General features: G+C 47.1%; 1 protein-coding gene across 12 annotated transcripts in view; it reads left to right on the top strand.

The window, feature by feature from the left end:
• Positions 1-24,285, top strand: part of LOC111246753 (ribosomal protein S6 kinase alpha-5-like) — a 94,051-nt gene that overhangs the window by 58,590 nt on the left and 11,176 nt on the right. For 3 of the 12 annotated variants that reach the window (XR_002671790.2, XR_015323807.1, XR_002671792.2), the window contains exons 1-2: positions 183-2,573; positions 12,505-12,579. Coding sequence is in view for 7 of the 12 variants with exons in the window: in XM_022796881.2 (XP_022652616.1) it covers positions 2,477-2,573; positions 12,505-12,579 (172 nt within the window). In the remaining 5 variants the exon portion in view is untranslated. Of the gene's footprint in view, positions 1-182; positions 2,574-6,701; positions 7,201-7,929; positions 8,058-12,504; positions 12,580-14,000; positions 23,798-24,285 lie in introns of those variants that run through there. The other 9 variants (XM_022796882.2, XM_022796883.2, XM_086983693.1 and 6 more) reach the window with 6 other exon arrangements.

The following is a 24,285-nucleotide window of genomic DNA, read 5'->3' on the forward strand; positions in this document are numbered from 1 at the left end:
TGGCGGCGACTACGAGTTGAACCGAAAACAAAGGCGATCGAACCAAACAATTTGGGCGGCCGTTCGTCGTGATACTGGCAAAAGCTGAGTACAGGGTTGTAACAACAGGATATTTAGTGAATGGTCAATAAGCAACAAAACGACTATTCTTCTAGAATCAGATAGTATAGGTAAATAGCTTTAGACGTAGAAAGGAAGTATATATGCACTTTATTTAGGATCGACTACTGGATTTTAATAGTAATTCATCATGTCGTACGTGTCTACGGGCACTGAAGGTCTTTTCGACTAATATGTATGCACACGACGGTCCGTAAAATGCCGTGTTAAGTCACAGTAGATTAGTACTGCGGACTTGAAAACCGAGTAATGGAAATCTTACTATGCTTCGGGTTTATCTGCTTTAGCGTCGCTCATTGTTTCAGCGTGTAGTCAAATAACAGGAAGTTTATAGATGACCTCCCTTATCATTACAGGTCAATGCTTTGGAAAACAAGTTAACTCACAGCTTCTTTAATTGTTGATATCATCGTCGTCGTTTGATTCAGGAACTATGTGCAGAAAGAAATTAAACCTAACTTCAAATCTGAGCAATGTATGACACCAATTGAGAGCTATATGAATTGATTAAGAGTTGACGGAGAGCTCGGGAAGGTCGAAGTGCCTTTTTGAACTTTCGATCTTTGAACTTCTCGTTTGCCACCTTCTTTCGCAGAATCCGAGAGGGTCATCGCAGTTAGGGTTAAGCCGCTTGCCAATCAACTTCATGTAACTTAATCTTCTGTCTATTGTCTGCTGCGACAAGATCGCGCGTTTCTTTGCCTGAAGAGTAACACATGGACGCCGAATAGAAGAGCATCAGGTCAGTGATTGGCAGTACTGTTGATCCTGTCTCATTTGGCGCTGCTAAAGGCGACATAGCTTCTTCCGTTGTGTCAACTAGCCATCTATCCAGTCACGGGTATGAAACGAACTGGCCCGTTCAGATGGTGCATTTTTCCCCATTGCCTTAGCCATCGTCGATGTTCTCGTCGCTACTGTTGCCGCTCTGCCGCCGCGACGACTGTCTCTATTGCCTGTCAATGGCTGCATTGTGTCCATCGTTTCCTCCTCGCACGAGTAAGTCGTCGTCGTCGCCGTCGTCGTCGTCGTCGTCGCCAGCGCCATTCGCTCTTCACTCGCTGAGTCTCTCGCCCACTGCTGCCAGCAGCAGCGCCGGCGGCGGCAGCGTCAGTGGCCGAACACGCAACGCACCTGGCAGACGCAGCGCTAGTGCTGTCAAGCAAGCCACTGCTGTGGCGGCGCGGCTGGTGGTTGCGCCGGTACTGTTATACACTTACAACAGCCACTACGATGGTTACAGGCAGTGCTGGTGACGGCGCTGGTGCGTGGTGCTGATATGGTACCGTAGAGAGATCTAGCCGAACTGGTGCTTGTAGTCGTAGAGCTACTGAGAGATAAAACTGGAGTGGAGCGATCTTTGCTTGAACTCTACCTTAAATTAGTTGGAGTTGTACTGATTGACGACAACGACGACTCCTACAGAAGTACTAGTGCTGCCGCCTGTGGGTATGGCCACGACGAACGAACGACAACTTGAGCCAGCGAAGATCAACAGGACTACTCTTAGTTGCTGACGCTCTGTTCGAACGATAGGTGACTAGCTAAGCTCATCGACGCTTTCTGTAGTGGTTAACGCTTCTCTCAGGGACCAACAGCGAAACAATCACCGAAATAAATATAGACAGGTAAAAGAAAAAGGAAAAAACAGAATGAATTCAACTACTCAGTCACCTGCTTAAGCTGTTCATCGGACTCGTGAGTGGATAGTGTGGGCTGGCCGTTATCAGGACTCGCCCGTTTTAGCCCCCGGCTCTCCCTCGGGCATTTCTCTTGCATTCTTGCTCTTTTGTTTCTTAAGTACTTTCAAGTGGAGTACGGCATAGCTGCTACCATCCGTTAGTACGTTGCCTGGAGTACTTCGAAGAAATGCAGCTGCAGAGCGCAGCTGGGACGTAGCTGTATCTGCCTTTGTGTCACATGTTCGTCGACGTTGCACAGGGCCCTCTAAGTCTTGCGCATTAAGGAAAGACGGAGGAACTGTGTCGCACTGTGTGACTGTGCCAATGCTCCCACTGGGCAATTCTAGTACAGGTGGAAACCTTGCGTAAAAGGTACTCTGGAGGCGGGCGCGAGGGATTCAGGGAAAACTTTCCGCCGCTGTTCGACGAAGCTTTCCGCCTCCGAGACGGTACACTGCCAGAATACGTTCGCGTCGCTGCGCAATAGCGAGTTCATGTCGTTTACTCTCAGAACAGCTCGAGTCTAGGTTTTAACTTAATAATGTTAATGTTGTGCGAAGTGGTAAAAGAGTCAATGGGTGAACCTTAAGGATATACCTGAACTGCTATTACATAGCTCAACGGTTGTTCTGCCTGTGTTCACGATACGGCTAGCTTCCGTAAAGGCGCGGTGAATGTGCGCCAGTCCGGAAATTCAACGAGTGCGACGTCGCCCCTGTTCGCCAGCACTAGTGAAGATGGCAGCGGGCGTAATGGCGCGTCGAACAGTCCGTAAGTTCTATTTATAAGTGTACATACTGTTCACAGTAATCTTGCTAGTCCTTCACGTTTTTGGTTTTCCCCTCCTAGCTCAATGTATTATAGCTTGCGACGATATGCAGCGTCGTTGGTTCTGTTCCACCTTATCAGTTATCCAAGGACCAGTAACGCCCTAAAAATGAACGAACCTAGAGAATGGCCTACTACTACTACTACTACTACTACTACTACTACTACTACTACTACTACTGCTGCCACTGCTGCTGCTGCTGCTGCGACGTACGTATAAATAGATATACAAATGGAACGACTCCCATCAGTAGATACAGAGGTAGCAGTTGTAGTGGGAGTATAGCCGGTGATGGCCGTCCGTTGCTGTGGTGGTGCCTTCTCGGGCTGATGCTGCGCTTCTTCCTGCAATGGGCTTTCCTTCGGCAGGCCACAGCTGCCGATTGCGATGGCTTCGCAGTGGCTGCTCTTTCGACGGCTCGATGGCTCGGCGATGCGGCGATGACTTGTTGAATCCGTGTAACGCCGCTCCTGCCAGCAGCAATCGCTGCCGTGCCCCACTGCTGCTGCTGATGGCGCTGCTAGCGGTTATGGTGCTGCTGCTGCGTCTGGAAGACACGAGCGCCAGCGAGAGACTCGACAGAGACCTTGCGTTAACACACAGACCGACTGACCGACCGAGTAAGATGACGGCTGGTCGCTGCGGCTGCCGCTTTCTTACTTACTTGCCGTATTGGCTTGCTTCGTTGAATAGTCGTCCGGTCTACTGCCTAGCTAACCGGCCGTCGGGCAGCTGGGCCGTATTGGACCGACGAATCGTCCACCATCAGCGTCCATAAATGTCGTCGTCGTCGTCGTCGGCGGCGGCGGCGGCGGCGGCGGCGACGGCGGCGGCATCGTGCCGTTCAGAATAACGAATACAGCGCTCGCTGACAAAGTAGTAGCAGCAGCAGCAGCAGCAGCAGCAACCGTCTGCTAGAGAGCAGTACCAAACAGGTTGGACCGGGTAACAACTGCTTAAAGCTAAATGGCTCAAAATGAGCAGTACAGGATAGTGCTTGAGACTGGACAGTGATTGTAGTGTATACATATTTAATGTCAATAAAGTAGTACTACTAATGACATTTAGTAGGAAACAAATAATGGCATTACATCTCGTAAGCAGGCTGAATGACACACAGACCCTAAAGGGAGACGTAATAATTCACACACTACAACCGTTTACATTGTAACCCGCAGATTCGCTAACATACGCAGCTATCTCTTCAACGTTACAAGCACAATATTGGGCGTAGTGGAATACATCTTTATGTAAATACGTATGCGTCTAGTATACTGGGAGTTCACGGAGTGGGTGCATGAGAGTCGCATCCGCTGGCCGCAAAAACTCCCAGCTGAGCGTTTTTCTTCAGATGTTTGTTTCAGGGCACTGAAGGGTCGGTACATGTCCTTCTGCTAAATTATGTCATTTGGCTGCTGTTGTTCCCCAGAAACATCACAGTACACATATCTAAAAACGTGCCTTAGACAGAAATTTTCTCGTGTACGTATATTCCAAGAAGACAGAAACTATCCCAAGACCAAATGTAACCTGAACACTGGATGAAACATAGTTATTTCAGACGAAGTCCATCTGTTGCTAGAACAACTCTGGCTCTAACTTCAATTCCAACAGTGTATATTGACCCCCGATTGACCCCAGAGATTGCCACTCTCCTCAGCTTAACAGCAACAATAATAAAAACGATTGGAACGATCGAGACGGTCCAATGATATCTTGGAAGTTTATATTCCAGTAAGCGACTCTTTCACGTGTAATTTTGCTTGCCCGTCTACCTATCTGTCTGTCTGGCTGGCTGTGTATATGCTAGCATGATCGTCGTCTGCATAACCTAGCACTCGACTCCCCTCTATTTGTCAGTGAGCTCCGCTCCGCATTCTATTCTAATCTAGATTAGCTAGCTCCAGCTACATAACACACCACGCCGGCGGTTCCAGCACTGGAACAGCTGGAAGCCACTATCAGCTATCGGCCATGGGGGTAAATAGACCTTAACTGCTGCTCATCGTGGCAGCAGCAGCAGAAACGCTTCTCACTGCTGCCCACATATGGCATTATGTTGTTTTATATTCCATATTTGTGAATTCATCCCTGGCATACACAAACTGTTCAGTGGCACGCCGGGTGGAAATGGCCCCTTGCCTCCTGTTCTTCCTGCCCCATCTTTCGTTCTGGATTCTGCTTTGTTTCTCTTGTCCTTATTTTTTTGCCTTTCATCACAGTGGAATGGCCTACAACAGGGTAAAGCGGTGTATGATGGTGATGTGACTACATATCAGGACCACTATTAGAATCGTATACAATGACCGCTTCTGTTCTCCTAATTTGCCATTGCGTCTGCTTCATTGCCAATGCTATCACGTCATGTTAATCATCATGGCGACGGATGTTCGTAGCAGCTGCAATTGAACCAGCATCCACAGCAAAACCTCTATGTGTTTCAGCGGTATCTTGACTCCGCTTACTTTCTCTCTCTCTCATCTGGTGTCTTTCGCTCTCTCAAACTTTCGCGCGCGCGCACTTTCCTGCGTCTGCGACAGACTATGTCTGTCGACTGCAGCTGACTCTTTTGCAGAGCAGCGCTCCTTAACGCTCTAGCGGCCGGCCACTGGCAGGCCCGGCTGCCGGCGGTGACTGCAGCAGCAGCGGAAGGACGGATGAGCGGACGTTGCGGCGGCAGCAGCAGCAGCAGCTCTCACCAGGCGACGTCGCCGTCGTTGCAACAATGCTGCTGCTGCTGCTGTTGTGTTTATTGTTGACGTTTGTATTATTTACTTATTGCTGCCGCTGGCGCGCGTTGCTTGTGCGGCGCTGATGTCGATGTCACGTCGCCAATATCAATAACAGACAATAGGGGGAGAATAAGAAATAACTGATAGCAAAATCTGCCAATTTGGTCATCAGCACTAATAGTAGTAGCTTCAGTAACAGCGGTACATGCTACGAATACTGTTACCGTTGCTGTGCTTGGCAGTTTCGTCCTTAAATCTCCTCTGGCGTTCTAGAAGCCAGGAACGAAGGCAGGTACACTGGTAAATCGATCGACTGGGCGACGCACACAGATAGGCGCTCGAACAAAATCAGACTCATTAAAGCCAGAAGTGACAGCATCAGTATGAATCATATCTGACGGAAAACAATACCGAAAAGCGGACAGTTCCCAACCTTCTTTTGTTCAAATCTCAAGAACTCGACGCAATCATTTAGACTTAAAAATCTCCGTTGCCTCTTAAGGCTAAGTGAAGAAAAACTGCTCGTTAGTTTGCACAAGTGGCTGTACTAACCGCTATGAAAATAATAGGAGCCTACGCCCAGTGCAGTACAAAGCAGAGAGAGTTGCAGAGTCAGCCGCACCTAAGGCAGCGTCGGTTGGTAACGTATATATATATATAGAGCAGCTGTAGGGTATGCACCTTTAGTACAACAAAATATAAGGAGCGCGAATTCGAAATAGAAAACGGTCTGCAGTGGTGCGATGGCAAGGTACTATGTGGCAGTGATGGCTTCTGCCAGGGACGACTGCACTGGGCGGCAGGTATCAGGTTGTGTTGCCCTTGCATATGGATAGAACTGGTAGACAGCAGAATTGTTCAGTCTGTTGGTTTGCGTATCAATCGACTACACTGAAAGACCTTGAGACCGTCGATCGCAATGGTCATTGGTTCACTGCTGGCCGTACCTGAACAGCTGATTTCCAATGGCGGTAGTGCGCTGCTGCTGCTGCATTTAAAGGCAACCATAACTGCCGATCGGCTGACGCAGTGTCGGCAGCAGTGATAGCCCTTCTCGATGATGTGTAAACCATCTGTGTCTATGCAGATGTGCAGATGAATATAAGTGCACCTGTCGCGTGTGTGTGTGTCCCTCTGACCAGTCTCTAGTGAATATACACATTGATGTGGATCTAGGAGCTGGCGGTGACCATCCAGAAGCTGCCGACGCTGCGCCACCTGTCCTGCTTCGGCTGCTGTGTGCGATAACAGGGTAGCCAGCCATTGCCGTTGGCAGGATGGTGCTAAAGTGTCCGGTTGCCGCCTGAAGCCAACTTTGCCTGTTGGCTGGTTAGTTATAGCTGTTAGCTGGTGGACAGGTCTATTGGCAGTGCTGCTTGATGTACTTCGGCTGTCATGTACTAGCACGTAGAGCTACTCTAGCGAGAGAGCGAGTAATATGCGCAGAATGGCGCAATAGTATAATAAAGTGGATGGAAATGGAATAGTATAGAGGAGGATTGGCGCGATTAGATTGGCCACTAGTCGTGGCCGCCGTTGCTGCCGCTGGTTGTAGTCTGGCCTGGCCAGGCCACAAAATAACTTAGCTTTGGCCACAAGAATCGATAGAGAGATACTATGGGCGAACGGAAGTGCCAAAGGCCATCGTCAGCATCACAGCGGCAGCCACACGATAAAGGACAGCCTAAAGGTCACTATAGAACTGCCAGTGCCGTCACTCGTCGCCATCGAGAGCAAGCGCCTGTGTTACACGTTGGTATGCGTGTGTATCTCATCTGGACAGCTGTGAAGTCAACGGCAGTAGAAGTGTGACACCACTGACCCTCACTTGATATTGGTAATGCTGTTTTGCCAGCAAAGTCAGTATAAAACCAGCAGATAGCGGGAGTAATAGGAGCAGCAGTCTCAAAATCGGTCGCACAAAACTGTAACCAAATTTAACCTTTGATTAGTTAGAAATATACACAAGTAGTTACTGATATAAACATATACACACACACCAGTAATTACTACTTGTGGATATGGTTAGTGGCGGAGTCCGAACAAAATGAAAAAAGATAGAAGCTTTAGCTAGCGGAACGTTAGATAAACTATAATAAATTTACCTAAGACCCCTGATCCCACATGAAGTGCTGCCGGCAGTCGAGGCTGCTGGCGGCAAGAGCTAACAAAAACATGTTAAGACGGGAGAAAGAAAGACAGAGAGATGGTTTAGACAATGTTCAATAAAGAAAAAAGTGTGCATCTACTCGTATATAGTTTGTGCGCACCATAGCTCCGAAATCCAGAAAAGGCCCAGCTTAGCTTTGGAAACGAGAGGCGTATCGTCGACTCACTGAACAAGGTGAATCTGTCAGCGGCCACCTGTGTGAGTGTAAGAGACAATGAGCGTTTCCGATTGTTGACTTTGCGCAGCGCAGAAGATACAGACGACTGGGAAGAAAAAACAGGGATAGAGAGAGCTATTTGTTATGACAGGTTATCTATCTATATGATTGTAACTCGGATGTTAGATGGCAAAACATAAGAACAGCAGACGAAGAGGTGTATAGGGCACTAGCATTGTTGTGCGTGCGTCCGTTTGTTTTCTTGTGGCTGATCGAATAGTAGAGTTGTGTGCCCTCAGTTCGACATAATAGAGATCACTAAAGACATCAGCGTAAGACATAACGAGCCGAGCTCCTCTTGAACACGGTATCATATTATTTATTAACCAGACACGCCGTTGAGATCTAGTTAACCAGATTTTTGTAGGCAAGTCTTAAGGCAAACCGACCAGCCGCCTACTATTAATATCCAAACAACATAAGAGGCCCTATTCGCAATGGTGGTACAGAATGGACCTAGGTTTCCATAAAGTTATTTGTTTAGGGTACTCTCTGTTCGTTGAGCACGTTTGTTTGTTAGTTTCGGCGGGATATAACGTGTGATAGCCTGTTAAGAGCTGCTAGAGAATGTGTCTTCTGTGCGTTAGCTGGCAACAAATCAACATTTGTTGCAAATTCATAATATGCATGAGGTTGGTTGTCCACCTGTCGTGCAGTGCTACTATTTCAGGGTGGTAGGTGCATGATGTTATCGACTAGAGATTGAGTTATTCAAGATATTATCACGGGATCGAGAGACTAGGCACCAACAGTGATCCGTTAACATGGTTGCCATCTATATTCTACTGGAATTCATTGGAACGGCTGTGCAGGAGCCATCTAAACACTGGTTACCGCCCTGTGTTAACAAGGCCCATTCAGACACTTTCTGCGACATTATTAAACCTGCCATACTGTCATCGTGGGACACGCTGTCGTTTCAAAGGTGCTAAGAAACAGGTTGATTAGTGAGTAGTTAAGGGTTACCAGATGGGGACAGAATAATTTCGAAATTCTGTTCGACGTTACTGGAGGGGTGGGGGGGGGGGGGGGAGCTTGTTCCACCATCGCTTATAGCGATTATGCACTGTTCAGTAGTTGTCGATGAGTGCCGATGGCTGCGGCGGCAGTGGTTCGAGCAACACAAGCTGTTGCTACCGGGGCGGCATCATCGCTTTCGTCTCTATAGCGTAACCAACAGCAGCGGCCGGATCCACCGTTGTTTCGTACTGCACTGATGGTGCTGCTGCTGGAAGTTGTGGCTGTAGTTCATCGTTGCTTTATCGTCGATGAACGCAAGGAAGTGGCGACGCGCTGCCGCCGCTGTTACCCGCCGTCGTACGATTGCCGCTATTGCAGAAGAACGGTTGCGGCTTCTCCCAGATCCCGCAGACCAAGGCGGTACCGACCGCCGTTGACGACGACGACGACCTTGGGCGTTGACGCTTTTCTTGCTCCTTTCCACTCACTCTGGTAAAACTATTGCTGCTAGTATAAATCTACCATTCGTGCTGGTGCCGCCGCCACCGTTGCTGGTGCTACGATTGGTCTGATAGTAGCACTAGCATCGTCGAGCGTCCCTACCGTTGTTAATGCATTGCTTGCCAGCAATGCTGGTCTCATCGTGCGCACACCGCATTGGACCGCTCACTATGACCGCTGGCTTTTGATGCAACGCAAGGTCGCTACCGCTCTGCTACTACTGCTACCGCCGTTGCCGCCAGTGAAGTCGCCGATGCGAAAGCGCAAGCGACCGCTAGTTAGAACGGCAGCAGTGGATCTCGTTGACGACCAACAGCATTATTACATTTATGTTTATAGGAGGAAAACGGCCTTCGCCATAGGCAACTGAAGGGGTACATCTGCGAGGGCTGTGCGTTCTAAAGTCGGAAGAGTAGCGGTTTACAAGAAATACGCTGCCAGTACCCGCAGCTTACGTTATAGCATAAGCTATGCCCTATGTTAAACAAACATTATTATTATTATTATATGATGCACCTAGCAAGTTGTGAGGTGACCATTTATTCCTCTAGTAAAACACTCAGCCAGCTAGACATGATCGAAACTCGCATTAGCAATGGACCAAAATTGTGGTGTAATTTTTCTGAAATTGAAACTCAGTCTTTCACATTTTCGTTTACGGTCTAAACTGGTCTAGCGGCACCAGTGCGAAACAAACTGTGGACCTACTGGCCATCGCGGACTTTTTATGTGTACATTTACGAGACCAGTTATGCCGTTATTCATTCGAGCGTGTGTGGCCGCATTTGATGTACCTTTGCCTCTCTTGTATGGCCACTTATTATTTGTTCTTCTAATTAGCTTATAACTATGTCCTTAATTAGCAGTGCCCTCGATCGAATCTTTCAAAACTTCCCTTGCATTTTGCATATGTATAGCAAGGTGGTCGCACGAGCTTCGGGGCATCTAGCCGCATCAGTCCCAACGAGCTATAGACGTTCGTTGGCTGTTTGCTCCTTTGCAACAATCAGATTTCACTCGGAAGTGGAGTCGGACGTTTAAATAAAGCCTTACCTATTAGGCATGTCAATGCCACTGATTTCGTTGCCGCATATATCGGCAACAAAATTGGTGACTGTTGAAATGTTGATCTTACCCGACACCAATGCTATTTCGCATGGGTAAACGGCCGGTTAACATGGAAAACTGTATTAAACCTATGTACGTATATATGCATCTATAGAGATACAGGTAACGTTAAATATTTCAATAATAATAAAAAGCGTCCTCATTGTCATCGTCGTAATGATTTCCGCTACATAGCTCTAACAGGCGCCAACAATGCTCAAAAAAGAAAACGAAAAAAAAAAAAATTTATTTCACATTGTGTGTTGTGCTAGAATGTTTCTTTTGAGTAGCGAACGCATAAAGGATATTTTGAATGTATTAGGCCATGTTTACGATCTTATGCTTACTGCTGCCCTTGTTCGTGCTACATTTTGTCTGTGTCGTTGATTTCGAATTGATTATTTTTAGCGGAGTCGTTGTTTATTAATCTGTAACGTGCGCAAGGCCGGCCGGGCCTATAACGATACTAGCATTCGTGTGTAGGCAGGACATGCGGTGTAATCTGATGTTATCGTGCTCTCCATGATAGCCTTAAACTATAAAGGCTAGGTCGAAGAGATGACCCGGTAGATAAATGGGAAATTCTGAACTGTAAGCAGAAGCTTATCAGTATAGCTACCGATGAGGGTTATGGGATATAGAATAAGGGTGTCACTGTGTTGCTGTTGCAGCTGTGGTTATAAAGTAAAAATACATCGCTGAAAATCATCACAATTATTTAGTATGTACGTCCAGTTTGTATGTTTGCTTAAAAACTTTTTTTGTATATGGCCTTGATTGTGGCAATAATGTTTTCCATCACACGTAGATTGAAGCATCAATATATTAGTGAGCTGTCGTCTAAACAACTGATTTGGGCTGATTTTTCCCATTGGATAGCTGTCTGGTTTCCTAGAGTTTAAGCGTCAATAGCAAAAAAAAAAATAGTCTGAACTTATTCAGCAGCGTCAGCCTACCAGGTGCGGGTTCAAGTTGAGGGAAAACTCGTCTGCCCGGAGATGCACATTTGTTCAGCATACGGCCTGAAGATCTCCCTGAAAGTCTGTGAGAAACATCAAACTATCCTCATCAGTTAGGTATTCGAGGGATGCCTTTGTAGCATGTAATCGATAAGATGCAACATCATGCCTGGCTTCGTTTATACATGTTTGCAAAGTGACCTGGGCACACTTCAGACGCGATTACCGTAGTCATACTTCATTAACTAGGTCTTTTAATAATAATGTGATGGTGCTTATTTCCTTTCTGATTCGTGATTATTCCTAGTCGTATCGTTCACTGTCATCGGAATCCTATGCAATCATAGACGGGCGTTTTCGTATTGTGCTTACCCATTGTACAACAGTTGTTGGTACTGACGAACATGTTTGTTTATCATATCGCCACAGCAGGGGGTCGCCATTAAAGCAAACGAAAATTAACTAGTCGTGCATGTATATGGATTGTAATGTATATAATACCTTTTTTCTTACTTGTCAGCGCTGCTAATGGCTTAGTCGAGTATACATTGAATAGATTCACTGGGTTGCCTCCGTTGTGGCTAGAACGCTCAGTATTGTTGCTACTAAGTTTTTTTATTTTTCCGTGATTTAATTTCAACAACCACCACACTACTAGAGGGAGAAAGGATAGGGTTAATATCACAGAAATAGGCCAGTAGTAATTCGTTCGATCGATGCCTTCTTTTGAATGGTCTACTTGTTGGTCGGCGAGCTAATCGTGAATGCATCAAGAGACCATACGTGTATATAAGAGAATACGTGGCTCGTGCCAGTTATGGTATATGCCCAATATTTTATTTAAGTCGAGCCCTTTCGAGGCACCTTTGCCTTGCCACTAATCGCCTCGAACAGATCTAACGATCGTCGTACGACGTTTCGAATTGAGTACACTGTGTGTCCGAGAATGATTGATCCAAGCGGCGGCTGTCTTCAGATAATGGCAACGACGTTGTCATTCTAGTATTATTTCTGTATCTATCGACTCTATATTGAACTATAATAGTATCCGTGGTAGTGTGCATATTGATCTAGTATCTGTTCCGTCTGCTGTCCAGACTCTCTCGTGAGACGGCTGACGCCGTGAGAGTGGAGTAAACTGTGTACCATAGTCCGTTATAGCAGTAGAAACTGTGTTTTGATTGAGCGGCGCGAGTAATCTAATGGAACATATCTATTTGGTTTCAGTCAATTTGCCAGAGCAACACGGCGGCCACGTGAACATGACAAACTTCGAGCTCCTCAGAGTACTCGGAACCGGGGGTAAGTTAATTCTGATCTTTTCCTCACGTTTTCTGTAACTATTTACCTTCTGGTATACGATGATGCTATCGACGGTGGCGGTACAGTTTATTGGCAAATGGTAGGCAAATATACATATGTATATTGCACCATGTCTCTCCTAAGCTCGGAGCAACTCCTTATTTTCTATAGGGCAATGTGCAACGTTGTCTTACCTATCGCCCATTGTCTTCTATTAAACTAAGAGTTATATATGATTATATTCATATGACTAGATACAGATACAACGATTAGAGCGCCATTTCTTATATAAAGCTAGGCATATGACTATTGTTTAGTAGTTGGACCGGTGAGACCGGTTGGATGGTGGAAGAAAACCGACAAGTCGCGCGTTTAGCGAAAACACATAGCCGACCTCAGTCCCACACCGGCATAGTTGCCGAAATGGTTGCCCAAAACATATTTGCGCATCAAGTAGTATCGTATCACGGTCCCGGACTACTGAAGTTGCAAGATCCGCCGGAATCTTCTTCTCTTCCTTCTCCATCTTCTGGGCCATGATGATGTCTCGTCTCTCACCAACAATTTCCCACTGCTCAGTTGCTCATTGTCGCTCAGGCTGATCTACTGCTTCGTTACTTCAGCAGCAGCACAGGACATCACCACCACATACAGCTTCAAAGCACCGTTAAACTAGCGCTAGCACTTCGCTGCCGCGCTGTTATTTAGCTCTGGATCTGGGGCTACGTCAGCGGCACGATCAGCTCTCGGCCCCAGCGTTCGGGGCCATGTCGCTGGGTCGGCTGGCCAACTTGGCCGTTCTGTCTTCGGCCTCTCGCTGGTACAAACCCACTCGAGTCTTACGCCGTTGCTGTTGTTCAACTTAGGCATTACGCGCAATGTGGCAAACACGGCCAGCACACGATCAGCAAAAAGAGGGAGTCCAGGGGGGTCGAAGGCAAGAAAGCGCCATAAATCAAATGACACACCGCCAAAACCTGGCGCGGGCTCACACACTTCGGTCTGTCTCTTCAGTTGTCGTCGCGGCTACTGATTTTGTCACTACAGTTCCGCTCCAAATTTTTTGTATTTCTCCTTTGCTGCAACGTTGTTCCGATAACAGCACAGAGACAACGGCGCAACCGGCATCTCTGCGCCGTTGTCTGCGTAATGCTCTAGTGGCGATGGTTGGCTTCTCGAGTTGTTTCTTTTTTTTTGCTGCGCTTTTTTTCGCTCGCTCCCTGATTGTCGTCCGTTATGCGATTCTGGCGCCTGATGTTTGCTGCTGCTGCCGCCGCTAATGACAGCGCTAGTGGACGCTGATGCAGACAACGGTCGCTCGTCGTGTGATTGCTGTTCCACTGCGTAGCAGCTGTTGTTGCCGCTTCTGCCGCCGCCGCCGCCGCCGCCGCCACCACGAGCGCCAGCACCACCGCTAGCGGGATGTGCAGGCCAGGCGGCACTGGGTCATACCGGCTGAAGAGGACAAGATAGAAAAGAAAATCAAAAGGAGAGAGGAGGCTACGAGGACATCTTCGAAGCATCGTCAGCTCACGTCACTACCGCTGCTGCTGATGCTGGAGTGCCTCGCGCTGCTGTCCGGGTCGAGTGCTGAATGCCGAACGCCAACGATTGGCCGCTGTGGAAGCTGTGCCGAAGCTGGCGCAAGCTGCTTCTGTTCTTCCGAGTTGCGACTGACGCAAGAAACAGACGAAGGAAGACGACGGAACAGATTCAATCCATGGGCGTTGCTTTGCGTCTCTATTTTGCTATTTCAGCCGACGGCTCTTCGTATTAGTTGTTTTCTGAGATGGAGACTTGAGGAAGGCTTTTCAGCTGAACAAGAACAGTCGGTAGGGTAAAAACATAAGAACGCAGAACAAACAAACAATGTCTGCGACTGCGTCTATTCTCGGGAAAAGAATTCCCGGGTCTTTATTGTGTGCTCGCCGCCACAGTTCTTAAACTGATGACAGTTTTATAAATAGCAGATATAATAGATATATGCGGTGTCCTTGTGAGGGGAGTTATGTATATATATATATATGGTAACTCGGCAGATGCTCGACAAGGACATCTCAGATATCTCGCACATTTGTAGCTAGATAAAGCCATAAATTACTTTATGTGTTTCCCCCTATACGTCTTTATAAGAGCCAGTCGTGTCACCACGTTTAAATACGCCGAACTAAAACGGCATTCTGCTATATATAGGTGCAATAATAGAAAACATGTTCGAGAAGCAAATAACTCACGTTTCGGAAGATCATGTTTAAGATATATACGGTACGTACGACAGAATATGCCTTGTACGCTCAGCTCATAGCCCACACAGTTGTTATTACGAATGGACGCGTGCTTATGCATGTATTACATACAGATATTGTTGTACGATGCGACAGTGAAGTAAGCTGCTACTTTTTCCGATTGCCAACTACATTGTCCATGTAGCTGCGGTTGCCATTAACGAATCGTAAAGTTGAATGAAATGATTATTGTTTTTATTGTGCCAGTAACGTTTGGCAGTAGAAATGGTAATATTGATACATGGTTAAATACGATCTTTGATGTATTCACGTTTTCCTTGTTCATTTGCACAACCTGGTTGTTACAACAGTTCCAGTGCCTATGACTGACGACGTTAGCGTCAACAGCAGTCGTCTACGGCTGTTTCCTACAAATGACAGCATATTACCCTCTTGTTTTCTAGTAGTAGTTGCTATACCTGATGCTCATCATAATATGGCACTTACAAACGCTTGATTGTCGCTTCAACACCGCTGAACTGCTGCGGTGCCTAAGCGACGCTCTTGCTGCTGCTACAGTTGCTAGCTGCGTCCTTGAGAGGAAATCCTTCCGAAAACCTTCACCGCTGTTTGGTCTAAAGACGAAGTGCGCACCCAATGGACGACCGTACGCTGGACAGATACACGGATGGATGGATGGATGGATGGATGGATGGGCACACAGAAGCGGCCACACAAACGCGTGCAGTTACCGCACCGACGATCAACGACAGGCATCGACACGCTTCAATCGCACGATTACAGCTTTGCCTCCCCAGCAACGCTGCGATTGCTTACAGAACAGAGTCAGGCGAAATGAACCCATAAGACTGGATGAATATGCGCAGAAAGGAAAGGAATTAGAAGCTGATAACTATCATCTACTACTACTGCTAACTACTAATAATTCACAGAATGAAAGTTGGTAGTGCTCGTTGGAGAAAGTGCCTTATTTTTTGAGTTGCACTTCCGGCTTCAGATCACACCGGCGTCAACGTCATGACTCGACTGTCGTTCTTCGAACCTTTTTTTTGGCCTATTAGATTCAGTTGCGTAGGACGAAAAAGCTCCGCTGAATTTCGTGTCGGATGCGTATATTAGTATGTATGTTGAGACTGTCTAATGTTGAGGGTTAACTCGTGTATTTAATATTAGCGTTAATTCCCTTGATCCTGTCGTTAGACCAACAACAACTGGCAGGATCCCCATATGTTTACGCTGCCACACGCAAACTGCATGAAGCAGCTCAACGGAGACCGCGCCAAATACAGAGCTACGACTAACGTAGCCGCTTCTGTCATCTGTCCTTGTGCTTCTTCCACCGCGATCCACCAAACTATCTCTTTTTCATATTTCGCGATGTCTCTAACGAAAGCTTGCGGGACAACAGGCAAAATATTCAAGAATTTTCTGTCTCCCGCAATTTTCCTGTACTAGTCCTGTCCTCTCATGGTGTGGTAACTCGCAGTATCTGTGACGTAGGCTAGTAGTGTGACCGAGTCGTTTCTGTTGTTGCTGTAGGCAGTGCAATGCGAACGCGGCGAAAGGACGCGGGCAAAGGCAGCTGAGCGAGCCAGCATGAACGAAGCAAAAACTGAAGAAATGTAACAGTAACAACAACAGCAGCAGCGCTTAAATCGATGGTCAGAGCGGCGTCGCATAATAGAAGCGGCAGCATCAACGACAGAGCTAGCTACGTGCGGCTGTAGAAGCGGTGGCGATGCGCCGTTGCCAGTGCTGCTGCTCCGGCCGAATTCTTCCGGCGAAAAAATAGGGTCAAGTTGGCTGGCTAATTGGCTGGCTACTGCGTGGCCTGTGGTGGTTGCGATGTTGTGACGCCGCTGTGGCCGGTGATCCTATTGATGACAGTGATGCTTCGTGGGTAACACAGCTGCCTCCGGTTGCTGGTGCTGTAGTTACAAAATAGTAACGGCTATGGAAGCGGTAGTAGTACTAGTAGTAGCAGTAGTCGTCGTTGAAGAGCAGGCAAATTAGTCGAGTTACGTGTACGGCGTATAGTGAGTGTAGTATGGTCCGACGCCACAGCCGAAATTGCGCATGCGCGGAGAATCTGGCACACTAACACCACCAGTGACAACAACAGCAGCAGCAGCAGCGGTTGCAAAAGCCGTAACAGCGTGTTACTCGCTTCTAATGTTCTAAGTCTGACTTTAACTGCTGGTTCTGGCGCTGCAGTCGGTACTTTTTTTTTTCTTCATTAGGTTACTCGTCTGACTTCGACTTTGTTCGGCTACACAGTGCTCTGCCGATAGTGAAGCAACGCCGCGAACCAAGTGCCATTGCGATCGGTCTCTCGCTGCTGCCGATAGTTGTTCGTACGATAAAGAGAGCAAAAAGAGAGAAACTGAATGCTACGCTGTTCTTTCACGCTGTCGTAGCTTATAGCGAAATAAGTGAGCCTGTAGTGGCGAGAAAGCTGGTGCGATCCATAGGCCAAGTCAACTGTGAGGCAGCTTCGTCAGCGCGATCGTGCGCGCACCTCCACGCAACACTTCGCTGACTCGAAGCGTTCGAGCTACAGCTGCTCAGTAGAGAACCGCGAGTAACAGCAGAATTGACTACTGTTCCAGCCGTTTAGTTACGTGATTACGTGTCTGTTCTCATCCAATAACCGCGTCGCTGGAGCGTTGACTTGTTGTTACTGGGCGAATCAGCCGGTCGGTCAACTCGTTGGCTGATTGATACGCGCTTAACGCAATTACAAGGAAAAGGATAAGAAGGACTCTGGAGAAACAGCCACGAACAACTCCTGCTGTTGGCGCCCCTGATTCTCCGATCTGCAGGGCTCTTTTCGCCTTGGCTACCTCTACGCGCGGCTGACTATGGATTGGATCCTTCAACGGCGGCACCAGCAGCGTTCTTGATCCGCATTGATTCACCATCGACGCACACTTCGCCGCCCGGATCTGCGATAGCCGGGCCGGAATACATCGGTTCCGGCCTGGCATTTCATCTACTTTACAGTCTGTTCTGCGCCAGCAACTAGTGACACTGTTGCTGACGTTGCGATTTTGGCTGCAAAATATAACATAGGTACTGGCAGACGCAACGAAACACACACGCAATCGTAGCCCAAAGCCTAGCTCGTGCCAATGGGGACGAAAAAAAGCCCACATTCCTTCTCATCTTTAGTTAAGTACAATCGCCGTTTATTCTATGTCTATATATCAGAAGGAGAAAGACTGTCATATGTAGTGGATTGGACTTGACCAGAGCTTTGAATATAACAGGGTCGTCTGTTATGTATAATCAAGACTAAACACCGTTGTAGTGAACAGGTGATACGAACAAAATGAGGTAATTTTTCTGTTACTGAAAGGGCCCACCTCAAACTAAGTCGTAATGATTTATCGGTGATGATATGGAGTAGTTCGCTTCAGCTTACCATGGTCGAATATCCAATGGAAGGAGAAGCAGTGAAAATCGAACTTAAAAGAATGTTCGTTTGCCAAAGAACATTGCCATCTAGATTGTAGCCGGAAGACGTAGCTTATCTAGCAGACACTTACTCACTGGGAATTGCGTCACCATCGCCTTCAGACAGCCCCGAGTGGAGCCGTTGCTGCTGGTGGGTTTGGTAACGGCAGAGGCGTCGGGGGCCCTCTGGTTCCCCTTTCCTTCTGTCTGTCGGTCTAACTGGTGCTAGTGATGACCCATATCCGTGAACCGGATGATGCAAAGAAAGACGAATAAACCGTAGATGCTGCTGGGAGTCAAAACACTTGCTACATCTTGTGTATAAGTGTGAGCTGTCACATTCGTATATAATAGATTCACAGAACATCTATACATATAAATAGCTGCAAGTTCAGTTATGAAAGTATTACTGCTCTAGATTTTTCGTGTCGCTTGACCCACTCGAGGAATGATTAAACGTGTACCGTCGACATGACGAATCATCTTGTGGGAGAACGATATTTTCTTCTCCATCTACGAGAGTTAATTGTGGCAATATGAATTAAAAGTGCTTGAACTGTTACGGGATACAGTTGCTGCTCATTGCATAATAGAGCGCATATCAATAAAACGATGGTAGGATGGATTTCAAGCCATTGCCGGGCGAGAAAACTGTGCAAGTGGGCGGGGAGCAACTTTACGCGCGCCAATTTGAACGTGGCTCGTTGCTTTGTTTCGCTGCTGGCGGTAAGTCCCTAAGCCCGGGGCCGGAATACCTACCTTGTTATTGACGTTTTTATTGTTATCGTTTTGGATTGTACAGTCTTGGAGATGACGCACATCCTCAGGGCGAAACGCTATGCGAGATGAAAGCCGACAATCAATCTTAGCATGGCATTGTCGACGTCAGCGTTCCGTTATCTCCTGTAGCGCATGCGTACATAATAGCAATCTTGATAGATTCATCAAAAGTCAGATATACGTTCTTCTGCTTGCGCAAAGCAAGCAAACAGATCTTTCCGCTGCGGCCTGAGGGTAACATAATCGTCCACTAACTGAGCACTCCCACAGTCGCATGTGGCAGCATACAACACGTTTTCAGCAACTACGCGGAGCAACGATAGGCCAACGGCATCGATAAAACAAATTTCGCTGAATAGCAATAGCAGCATTCGTAAGAACAGTATAAACGGCGGCAACGATTACGATCATAATGTGTAGTATATATGAAATCTACACATAACTGAAAAAAAGAAACCAAAATCGCTCGGCACGCCACATGTTGCCTTGAAGAAAAGCCCTTTTCGCTGTTAGAACAACAATTGTACATGTATATGATATATTCCAGACGTGCGTAGGTAGACATTAATGCGACAGTGAATTGGCAACTACATAAGTTAGAACGCAATGACAACTCGAATACGAGTAATGTGACATGATAATGCTACGAAGATCTTTGCAGGCCTCCCTCTAATACAAACAGCAATATTGTCGCAGTGGTGTAACAGATATTGCGGGTGGTAAGTTAGAAATAGAAGTCATAAACACGTTTAGACAAACACGGCATATATAACGTCAGGAAGCATTTGATGCTTGATCGTCGTCATTAGGACGACGAAAATGTCTGATTGATCGTGCATTACAACTGTCACCGCCCAATGGTTAACAATAACAGGCTACGTACGGTGCCCAATGTACTTTTTTCACTGTTGTCATCCAAAGTCGTTGAACAATTCAACGAAAATTTATCCCAAGTACTGCTTATTGAACTATACTATAGTTTGTTTTGAAAGTTGCGGGTCGTTTTCAATAAAATTATTTGGTTTGGCCCCTGTTACAGCAGCGGTGAAAAACAATTTAGCCGGAAATCTTCTGCACGACAACAGCGCCCCTTCTTGCGCGCATTCACAGGGAGGATAACGGTAAAATAGCGGCCAGTGTTCGAATCAGTTCGAAGCAGCCGGGGCCATTGGCCGCGGTGGGGGGCGGTGGTGGATGTTGTTGGAATGGTTGGACGGCCATTAAGAGATCCGGTGCCGAATAGCTCCATCGGCATGTTGGCGCCAGCTTCTCGGTGATTCTCGATCTGATCATGATGCTGGTGATGGCGACAACGGTTTTAAGCGGAAGTGTGTTGACTACCTACGGACCCAGTCGGAAGCTGGAGCTTCCGACGAGTTGCTACGACCATTGCGGCAACGACCGGATCACTGGATGCTACGACTATCCTACTGGTCTTGCCGCTGCTAGTGATTCTATGGCCGCCGTAACGCGCCTCAGCAGCAAAAATAATCGTGTCCTCGTTTGACCGCGACGACGACAAGCGCAACATCAACACCAAGTTAGTGTCGATCGGTGGATGGGTGACGATTGCGGATAATAGCAGCAAATAGAATTTTCGACAACTAATGGCAGTCCTAAAGGCAATGATAGCCTGTGATGTCTTGGTTTCGTGATGTCTTTTCGTCATCGCTATTATTGTCTTTACATGCTTATCCATCGACCCTGCTAGGAAAACACTAAGAAAAAAGATCATGATGGCGATTACTGTGCCTATGGTGGCAGGATTTGCCATCTACATTTTTCAACTGCGAGAATAAAATGCAGGTTTATGTATAGCCGTTTAGCAGTGCTCTGCTAGAAGTTCAGTACCTACTTTAGGTCACTGGAAAGGAAGCAGCACTGTACTAAAGAGCGTATGCGGCATTTTATAACACCAATTGCGCTAATACTGTTTGTTTTTCGCTTTTTGCACATACATACATACATACATATATATAACGCCGACGATGACGTTCCATTTTTCGAGCTGATGTCAGTCAGTCAGTCAGTGAGGCTAGGCGATTCTTGTCGTCGTTTCATCCCAGTATTCTTATCGTTATTATTGAAGCACACGTTTGCAAATTAGCGGGGAAAATGGACTGTGGGTTTGGGGCGGGCCGTGAGGGGAATGACGAGTTGCCGTTGCAGCGGTCCCCATCATCGTTGGCTACGGTAACAGCAGCAGCAGCAGCAACAAACTGATAAAAATCCTTTTACCGGTGTCGTGTTCTTCAACCAGATTCGGCTGGTGAGGGTTCTTGTTCGATATCTGCCTCCCTGGCATCGTCTGGATGTTGCTTGTCATCATTGTCATTCGTCGTGATCGCAATGGCTAAATTGTAGTAGAAGTTCTTGCAGCGGCCTGTTGACTGCTGTAGTTTCTCTTTCAACGCTAATACTGCTGTTACTTTAAACATTACCACCACCATCACTATCCCCAGCAGCAGCAGCAGCAGCAGCAGCGGCGGCGGCGGCGGCGGCAGCAGAGGGCCAACAAGAATCGTTGCTGCCGCCGAAGCGATCATAACAGCCATAAAGAGCGCGAACCATCCCCAGCTGGGGCTGCCCGACGAGACGCAAGCCCGACGTAACAACAACGGCAGCAGCGGTGGTTGTTTGACTCTCGTAGCGGTTAGAAGCAATAGCAGCGTCGGCCACCATTACCGCCGCCGCCACCGTCGTCGTTGACACTTTGTTAGCCCTTACGGTTGTTTGCTGCGTTGGTTTGTTGACTTGCTCTCTATGGACCGCCTCGCGACTGCCTGATTACCGCTGGATACCAGCTACGCAGCTAGCCGACTTGGACGGATGGATGAATCGCTACTGCTGCTGCTTCTTGCTCGTTTGTTTGCCTTGTTCGTCGCTCGCTGGGCCGTTCGAATGAATGACCCAGTTACGCGCCCGGCGCATTCAGGCGAGCAAAGCCACTAGTGGGTCAGGGTTAGTTCGAAGTGAACGAGCAGTTTCGGCGATGGACGGCGTTCGCGGCTCCGGTGGTAACGCTGACTGTGGCGGTGGCATCGGCAACAGTGAAGGTAGCAGCGCTATTTGTGACGCTGGTGATAGTATCGAGTGTTCATCACTAACGCCACCATCAATACTTCATCGTCATCAGTAACAGCAACGACAGCCTGATGCTGTCTTTACTATCGCCGCTGCTGTGCATCGGCCAACAAGAAAAAATCATCGATATTAAGTATAGTGACAGAAGCGTCCGAGGTATAAAAGGTCTTTGCTCCCGCGACGCTGCTGTTGTTTCTGCTATTGCTCTTAATAATTATTTTCTCCAGCTGCTATGGCGAATTCGGAATAGATATTATTGAGTCGAACTATCGCATTAATCTAACAGCATTAGATTATGTCGAGGCGTGTTACCTCAGGAAGAGCACTTAGACAATGAAATCAATAGAGATCTGATGAATTTTATGCAATTAGCCGTGGAAATAGCTCAGACAGTAGTTCGTGTTTAGAGCAGGACATGATCTTATCGTTCGTTATAGCTGTTCTGTATATTTCGACTGGTAGGCGTAACGCCTTGCCAAGTCGCTTGCGCAGTATTGCCCCTTCGGGGTTTCCCTACGGTAGCTGCGCACCGAGCGCTGTTTACTGCGTGTTTTACCACAACCTGCTAAAGCAGCAATGGCGGTAATGATGGGACTACTGACGAAATATGTTTACTGTTTATCACAAATCGGACAAAGCCTAACAGAGAAAAACATTATTATATAACAAATGTGTAAATAAACGTTGGGCCTTTAGTTGTCACTGCTACAACAACAACACACATGCTAAAATGCGCCTGTGCAACAACTTCGTATTACAGTTGCTTTTATGGCTACTTTTAATATTAAATTCTGCTCTTGTCTGCTACGTATTATTAGTGCGGTAAACACTTTTATAGAAGTTTATGCGACAAGATAGTCGCTACCGCTGTCAACTACCCCTCGCCGATAATCACTACCAATGGGATAAACAATGATGTTAGTCGTAACGACAGCACATATATTTAGCAGTTTTTAGAGAAGATTTTTTAGAAGAGAAACGGTAATTATAAATAAATATAATATCATCTGTCGAGGACGTGATAGTAGCAACTCTGCTAGCAAAACATTACGATCAGCAAAGCGAACTGTCAGGAAGAGGGTCGCTTCGTAGATTAGTTGTAGCAGCAGCATCATTACATCAGTCACGATCAGCGTCACCATCGACGACGACGACAATGAACCTGTTCAGTGACGGTCGAAACGGCAGCTGCCTCTGGTACCTTCCTACGCCTGTAGCTATGCGCCGAAACGATCCGACGGTCGGAGAAAGCAACCAACCAATCAAGTTGGCAAGCAGCGTGTAAAGTTGACTCTTGCTTGCCTTGAACGATGAGGGTCCATAGGGCAAAAAGCAGGAACCCTTGGACCCTCCAGCGTTCTAGAGATCTATTACGCCACCTGCACATACACACACGTTTACGGACCGGCCGTCGCTGAGCTAATCGCTCTGCAGTGTATGAAGAAGCAAAGAATGAAAATGAGTGAGCTGACAAGACGCAAGTATCAACAACGAGAAAGACGACCCAACAATGCACAAACTGAGCGAAACGGACAACCCCTTCCCTTCACCCCTCCGGAGTGAAGACTTTCATATATCGAGTAAAATATGAGGGACGACGAAAAACTACGAAAATTGTCATGCTGTCTGTCCAGGCCGTGCTTATATCACTGGTACGTGACCTTTGAAAGTTGGCAGGATTGTTACCCTATCTGTCCATTTGTTTGGATTTTTTGTGTTTTCGCTGGTTGTATAGTTGTATTTTTGGGGGGTATTGAGCAGAATAAAGTGAATGAGGTAACAGCACAACAAATTGCATGGCTAAGTAATACGACTTGTAGCTCCCGAATGTCATGTGGCTGGAGTGAACCCGTTATAGGCAGTCAATGGACACGCAATGATGCAAATCGGTGTTTTTTTTTGGAGGAGGAAGGACGTGGGAAACAAAGAGACAGATATTCCGCTGCCAATGGCCAACAAAGTAGACTTTGTGTAAGGCGAGTGGACTTCGTTTAAATACTTGATAGAAATGTGTCGAATATTGTATATGACAAATACAATTTCTAGCTATACAAGTTCCTTTGATTACTCTAGGTATAACGATGATATTAAGATTAATTTTTATCTAGAGTATAGTGACTGGCTTACTACGATGTGATTG

This window comes from Varroa destructor, unplaced genomic scaffold (assembly GCF_002443255.2).
Source record: "Varroa destructor unplaced genomic scaffold, Vdes_3.0 BEIS01000003.1, whole genome shotgun sequence".
In the NCBI taxonomy this organism is placed as follows: Eukaryota; Metazoa; Arthropoda; class Arachnida; order Mesostigmata; family Varroidae; genus Varroa; species Varroa destructor.